The sequence below is a fragment of the Octopus bimaculoides genome, chromosome 9 (genome assembly GCF_001194135.2).
Source record: "Octopus bimaculoides isolate UCB-OBI-ISO-001 chromosome 9, ASM119413v2, whole genome shotgun sequence".
Lineage (NCBI taxonomy): Eukaryota > Metazoa > Mollusca > Cephalopoda > Octopoda > Octopodidae > Octopus > Octopus bimaculoides.
Genome location: NC_068989.1, coordinates 29,503,569 through 29,511,695, shown reverse-complemented (window position 1 = coordinate 29,511,695; position 8,127 = coordinate 29,503,569). Strand labels below are relative to the sequence as shown.

The 8,127-nt window shown below is 33.9% G+C and overlaps 1 protein-coding gene across 1 annotated transcript in view; it reads right to left on the bottom strand.

The window, feature by feature from the left end:
• Nucleotides 1-3,854: 3,854 nt before the first annotated feature.
• The window catches only part of LOC106873317 (glyoxylate reductase/hydroxypyruvate reductase), a 20,281-nt gene continuing 16,008 nt past the window's right edge, over nucleotides 3,855-8,127 (bottom strand). The window contains exons 2-3 of the mRNA XM_014920640.2: nucleotides 5,629-5,799; nucleotides 3,855-4,606 (exon numbers count right to left, since the gene is read on the bottom strand). Coding sequence (XP_014776126.1) covers nucleotides 4,011-4,606; nucleotides 5,629-5,799 — 767 coding nt within the window. The 3' untranslated portion in view covers nucleotides 3,855-4,010. The remainder of the gene's footprint in view (nucleotides 4,607-5,628; nucleotides 5,800-8,127) is intronic.

Genomic DNA, 8,127 nt, shown 5'->3' with positions numbered 1-8,127 from the left:
CTAGAATCTTTTAGCCTAGTTTTGGTTTGATCTTTTTTTTTGTTTTATCTTCTACTCATGTTGGATCTGAAAGAAGGGACAGAGCCTATGCCCTTCACAGACCATCTAGATGAGTGAGGTTAATGATTAATACCATTGATGTTCTTTGTGAACTTTCATAAACCAACATCTGCAGTAAAGATATGAGCAGGGAGGGATTTCTTGAGGGAAGCCATTTTAGGGAGGAAAGACTGAGCATAGTAATAAATGTGAGACCTTGTAGGTGGGGGTGAGGTGGTAGTGGACATAAGAGGGATGATGGGAAGAAAAGAGGCAGGTGGGATGGGAATGTTTGAGAGGACATGAGGTAAGTTCAGCTAGCTGCAAGGAGCAGAAGCCATATAGTAGCTGTAGAAATGGCAGAGAGAGGGGACACAGAATGTCAGAGGATGGAGCATCTCTGAGAGTGACTTAGTAGTTAATCTGTCAGGTGGCCAAAGCATTGGGAGTAAAATTGGTTAGACACAATGTGGAACCCTGCCAAGTGAAGTACAACTAAAGGGCCAACCTAGTCTCACACCAAATACATAACCAATAAGGGGAAATGAAGAAATCTGTGACCCACAACTCCTTGTCAATAGAATATACTGATAATTTAGTTTAATTTTGTTGTGATTTTCCACAATTTATTCAGTGAATGGTGCATTTTTCTTAATAGTTGAGAAACATTCAGTTGAAATTCTGGCTATGTCCATCATGTGTCACACTGATTCTGTCCCAGAATTATATTAAGACCACATATATCTATGGAATACTCAGCCAAATTACACTGTAATTAGATCCTGGACCTGTAATTAAAAGGCCTAGCCTGGGTTGTACTGATTCTACTTATGGATTATGTTGCGGGTACATGTGTGCTGTGGTATACTCAGTCAGTTATATGTTAATATAATGTGTAACCATAAGACGTATAATGTGTAATATAATGTGTAACCATAAGCTGACAGAATCATTAGCACACTGGGTAAAATGCTTTACATTCTGAGTTCAAATTCCACCGAGGTTGATTTTGCCTTTTCATCCTTTGAAGGTTGAATGTGTAACCAGTTCAATTAATCATACAACTGGAATGATCATCCTAAAAACAGATGAAGATCCATGCACCAGCATGTCAAAAAACATTAAACTAGCTACAGTAAACAGTGAAAAACATTAAAAGATTTGCAAGCAAAGCTAAGAGCAAACCAACAGGAATTGCTAAAAATAACAGTCAAAACAGTGGTTACATTCCTTGTGAACATGCACAGCATCTTTGGCTACTATGTAAACAATCAGCTGTGGAACATGAGGTGTTTCATTGCTTTGGTTACTATGGAAACAGAGTTCTTCGCCATGGTGATGTGTAAAATACTTGTTTCTGATTAGCTAAAATACCTTAATTTTGAAATTTTTAAAGGCTAATAACTTTTTAATTATGGGTTTATATGAAAAATTAATTTCATTTTCATAATTACTATACAAAACTTAATCCATTTACCAAATTTGAAAACAATTGATCTTTTTACACTTCTCCACAAAAATGTATTTGACTATTCTTGTCATTCTACCAACAGCAAGTAGTAAAAGATGTTAGTTTAATTGAAAGATACATACATGTCAAACACAACATATTTAGTCCAACTTAATTATATCATATCTGATGAATATATATGAACCATTGAATATATATGAAGACGACAAAATAGAATGCAAATTACAACAAAACTGGTGACCGCCTAATGTGATTTTATCGAAAGCAAGGCACAAGTATGAAGAACGCCGAAAAACTTTTGCAGGCTAACGCTGTAGTTTCAGCCAGGATTTGACTGCACTTTCTAGCAACAAAATTGCAATTTCGACATTGTAGATTAATAATTGTCAAGCAAAGTAGTTTTTCCACTCGTTTTTTTTTACATAATTAGTTATCTACCCGCTCCATTGAGTAACAAGATTAGAGATATCTTGACCGATCCTGTGGGACATGGGTTATATTTAACGACCAAGGAAGAAATATTGAGATGCACATCAAGTTCTAAACAAAAATCTTTCTCTCAATTGTTGCATGATGAACAACTTGTACATCAAAAACCTTCACAGCTTCTTAGAAGAATGAAGGAACTTTTAGGAGGTGACCAAATTGAAGAGTCCTTCGATAAGGAAATATTTTTTTCACAATTACCAGTTAGTATGCAAACTTTGCTATCTACAGTCCAGGAGCAAAGCTCAATAATGCAGCTTGCAGAATTAGCAGATGGAATAATGGATATTTCATCAGCACAAAATCCTTCAAATGTGTGTAATCCAGTTAACATTGACATGTCAACTAACAGCTTGATATTTTCTCTTTCTTTTGGAGCTGAATGAAGTAAGAAAGAATTTGAGAAAACAAATCCAGCTTTTATCAAATAAATTAGAAAACATGCATTTGACCAGATATAGTAGGCATTTTTCTTCTCAATTCCAGAGATGATCCTGTAGTCGCTCACGAAGTCCTAGTAGAAATTCTGCATATTGTTGGTATCATTTCTGTTTTGGTACCAAGGCTCATAACTATATGCAACCATGTTCATTTAACTATGTGAACAGAAAAGTACTGGAAAACTTCAAAGCTACAGATTAGATGCGACGAAATCTGCAGGCCATTTCTCACACAGTCATGTATTTTACATTTTTGACTTAATATCAAAAAAAAGATTTCTGGTTGAAACAGATGCTGCCTGTAGCATTTGGCCTGTTAAACTACTTAAAGAAAAACCTAAAGTTACAGTTATGACACTTCAAGTGGTAAATCACTCGGATATCAAAACTTTTGGAGAAATATCCTTAACACTCAATCTTAACTTAGGGTGAGAGTTTAAATGGGTATTCATAGTGGCAGATTTGCCTTATCCGATATTAGGGTCAGATTTTCTATTGTATAGTTTGTTGGTGGATGTAAAAGAATAAAAATTAGTAGATTCTGTTACAAGTTTTTCAATTAAGGGCATGAAATGCAGAAACGCTATGGTTTGTCCATTATATCTTATAGTGTCTACAACCAATCCTTATCATAAAATTTTGAAAAATTATCCTCAAATTACAAAACCATTGTCACCTAACAGTAAATGTGGACATTCAGTTACGCATCACATTATAACTCAAGGTCCGCTAAGCTTTTCACAATCACATAGGCTTTCTCCTGAGAAACTTAAAGCAGCAAAGGCCGAATTTCATCATATGATGGAACTAGGTATAATTTGTCTTTTATCTAATAACTGGTCTGTACCTTTACATTTGATTAGGAAAAACAAAACAGATTGGAGACCTTGTGGGTCCAGGAGTCGATTTCTTTGACTAAAAGGCGGTGCTCTAGCATGGTCACAGTTAAATGACTGAAACTAGTAAAAGAATAAAAGAATGTATTTTAAACTTAACTGCCCATTGCTGCTTGCATGGACATTTGTTAAACCAACAGTCAAGATGAAGAAGGCCTCAAACCAGTTGTTCAATATGCTTGAAATAACAGCCAAATTCTGGAAAAACAATTTTTCCAGAATTTCAGTTTTTTAAATCAGCCCCTTCCAGAATTCCTATCAGAATACCAATACCCACTGTCGCTCACAACTTACTCAATTTATACAGATTAGTGTCATAAAAATTTCTTGTGGAACACCTAGATACTACAAATGAGTCCTAAAATATAGTAGCCAGCTGAAAAATGTATAAATTTTTCAAAATAATGCAAAGGCATTATTTCTCTTTAGAGCTCCTTTCTTTATCATCAATTTGTTAAAAAATTATGCATGAAATGATATGAAATTGTTGCTTCAAAGAAATATATTCACAATAAAACAATGTTCAGCAAATTATTTTATTTTTTTAATTGAACTTATATTTAATGCCACAAAAATTACAAGTTCTTTTATGATTCTTAGTAAATTTAGGTAATGATGTATCATCATAAAATAATAGAATTATTTCAAGTTCTAAGAATGTTATCAGTCAGGAATGTATTACAATTTAATCTCGGCAGGCATGGGTTTTCCTTCCAAAGCAGCCAAAATATTTTTTGCAGTCAGCTCTGACATAATTGATCTTGCTTTAATTGTAGCACTGCCAATATGTGGCAAAATAGTGCAATTATCTAATGATAACAAAGGACTATCCGTTGGCAAGGGTTCTGGAGTTGTTACATCCAGTCCTGCTGCCAAAATAGTTTTATTCTTTAGACTATCATATAAATCTTCCTGGTTTACCACTGCGCCACGGGATATATTAATGAAGATTGCTGTTTTCTTCATTTGTGAAAATGTTTCGGCTCTGAATAAATCTTTTGTTTCTGGAGTCAGACTGCAACAAACAATAACAAAATCAGATTCTTTCAAAAGGGTACAAAATTCCACACATTCAGCTTCAACCGGAAGTTCACGAGCTCCTTGTTTGGAAGAATACAAAAATCTGGAAACACCAAAAGGCTGCAACATCTGAAGTAGAGTGGTTCCAATTCGACCCATTCCTACAATACCAACTGTTGAATATTCTAAGCCAGAGCCACATAACCACATAGATTTCCAAGAGCTCCATTCACCAGATTTGACAGCATATACAGCTAAAGAATATTAAAAACAGAAAATGGAGAAGAATTTAACATTGTGATTATTTAATTATTTTTTGTTTTGTTTTTGCCTTATTTTCCAGATTGGAATGAATCAGACTTATCTTCTGATGACATAAAAAAGACCATAGTCCCAATTCCTATGTTAAATTTGTACCCATGTCTAATTCACCATGTGAGCATACTGAATATGATAATGAATATAAAGATCCAATATTTTTTACCACTACCTCAGGAACATACTAATTGAAGTTAGTGAAGTTATTTCATCTATGGGATTAGATGAACTCAGCATTGTAAGCTAACAAAACACCCATCAACTAATTACACCATGTCACTGCTGCTTGTAACAGTGAACTAAACTCTAAATACTTGAACAAGGATGTAGAGAAAAGCATTGGCAACATGTTGATGCTTGTAGGCATAAGTATGGCCATATTGTTAAATAATACGAGTGGAATTTTGTACAGAGAAACTCTGCAGAAGGCTGTTGTGTGCATATGTTAGTGTGCGTAGATGTATGTGTGTATATATATATGTTCAACCCAATGTATGAAAATGGTAACATAGCCATGATAAAACAAGCACCAGATTGAAGCATTGGAGGTTCAGCTAAAAAATCCTGAAGGCAGAGCCCCAACATGGCTGCAATCCAATGACAAACTAGTAAAAGAAAAATGTCTAGAATAACAACATTACAGATGATACCTATTTTTTCCCAGTAATCCATGAGAGAATTTCAGCTCAGTCAGAGTAATTACTGATTTATAGTATATCTTTCCATACAGCGAAGAGTAGCTAAGTCGACTGCGCAAGTGACTTTGCTAAAAACACAACAAAATCAATGGCTTTATATGGGCTCTCCTAGTCATCTGAAATTGTTTATAATTTTCAAGTTACAAGTGTTAATTAAATTAAAGCAAAGAGAATTTCATTTTCAATAAATGTAGATAATGAAACAAACTAAAAATTATTTACAACTTAACATTAGATTTACTTCAAAAAAACTGACTGACCTTTCTCTATATTCCTTGAAACTGTCAACAGTAAAGTTACACCCAATTCTGCTGTGGCTTTAGTTAAAACATCTGGAGTATTTCCAAGGCGAATATTATGCTTAACACATTCAGCTACATCAATGTGATCATAACCAACAGATAAGGTTGATACTACTTTCAATTGAGGACCTGAAATAGATGACATTGTTTTCAACAAATAGCTTTAGATCAGTGGTTCTTAACCATAGTGTGTATGTGTGGGGGATCAGTCATTTCCAAGGGGAGCGTGAGCCCTTGAGAAAAAGCAGGAATTTCTCTAATTACATTTGTTATTCTCTTAATGAGAGCATGGTCAAATAATAAGTTTATAAGAAAATGCAAAAGTATCACCTTATACTTTTAGTTTTCTTATTCTACTATCTGAGCACCGCTTACCATTTTCTGTACTTATTGACACCCACTTCATATCCCTCAAAACCCTCAGTAATTCTGAATTGTAGCTTTAACATTTGCCTTTATTTTGTAAATTTTTTTGTTACAACAAGACTCAGGCTAAGAACCACTGGTATAAAGCTTAGATATTATTATCGTGTAAAGACAAACATCTTTTTCAGTTAACAGATTATAAACAAATTTGATCCACAGTTTTCATATATATGAAATAATGTAATTCTTAAAAAAACAAGAGACATGCTGAAACATCAAATCATTATAGTGACATACTAAGAAATATTAACTTCATTTAAAAAATTGAAAACTATTTAAAAATGTTAGCAAGATGAAAAGTATGATATATTTAAAATTAGGAAATAAAACAAAAAGTATGTAACAGGTTCTACTATCACTCAATTAAATTCAGTCTCAAAATTAAAACAGATTGAAAAAATAAAAAATTTTAACAATAAAACAAAAATTTTTAATATTAAATGTTTATGCTAAAAATATAGTAAATTTTTTTGTAAGAAGACAAAATTATAATATAAAGCCAAATGTTAAACTAAAACTTTAAATATATAAATATTACAGAAAGTACTAGGTAAAACTAAAAGCTATGCAAAATCTTTTCTTTTTTAAAGAAACTTCTTTTTATATTTTCGTACAAATAAATACAATATTTTATTGTACAAATTTTTTGCATAGCTTTTCTTTTAATTTAACTTTTATTCCAAATTTTTTTTCAGAACTTAGGCTAGCGTTCTAACTTTGACATTACTTACACGTGCTTTATCTTTTGTTCACATATTTGTGTTGTCCACTGCACATCAAATAATTCACAAGGTGTGCAAAGAAACGGAAGTATCTTGACGAATATATTTGATTTGGATTCATGTCCCTCCAAAAGGGTGACACAGAAGTCCCCCAGTGTGTGATATGTTACAAAACTTTGAGCAATGATGGAATGCGACCCTCACGTTTGGAATGCCACTTGAGGACAACACATCCTGCTCTTGCAGACAAGCCCAAGGCATTCTTTGAAATAAAAAGACATTCCTTGAAGCAAGCTGAGTTGGACAGTAGTGGAGCATTTCAATAACAAACTTCAATGGTTGTTGAGGCTTCCTATGAGATTACCATGTCAATTGCAAAGAACAAGAAGAGCCATAACATCGGAGAGTCTCTCATGAAACCAAGACTACTCCATGCATCACAACTCATTCTGGGGAAAGATAGTGCAAACAAGCTTTCGCAGATTTCACTATCAAACGATACAGTCAAGGGAAGGATCGATGACTTGTCTCAACACATCAAAGATTAAATTCTCAACCAAGTAAGGGATTCTCCTGTTTTTGCCATCCAGTGTGACAAAACGACTGACATCACTCAGTGTTCTCAGCTACTGGTATATGCTCGTTTTGTGTAAAAGAGGAAATGTTGTTCTGTCACCCTATGGATAGTTATACAACAGTAGCAGCTATTTTTCATGATGTATCAAACTTCTTTCAGGAAAACCAACTTTCATGCGATTTGCTGGTAGGGGTGTGCACAGATGCTTGGTCTGCAGTCTGTATTCATTACTAGCGTGAAAGAAAAATATCCATCTGTTGTATGTACACACTGCATACTTCATTGTGAAGCCTTAGCATCCAGAACCTTACCTACTGAAATGAGAAATGTCCTATCAAGGTTGTCAACTTTGTTACAGGTGGATCCTTAAACAGTCATCTTTTCAAACTGTTGTGTAAAGATATGGAATCTAAATGTGAAGTATTGCTTTTTCACGCGAATGTACGATGGCTATCAAAGGGGAACATGCTTGGACAGCTTTATGAACTATGAGAAGAAGTAGCAATATTTCTAGATTTGCAGCAGAAGGAAGATCTCCATGATAAGTTTCAGTCTGTGTTGTAGTCAAAAAAAAAATTTAACTTCTTACATAGTTCGAGCCCATAGCAACATCATATCTCCTCCACTATTTAAGTATTACGTGTCAAAAGTGAAACAAAAACACTCATGTCAAATACTTTCACTTTAAAAATGAAACTATTCCACTAACTGAAACAATCACATTTCGATTCT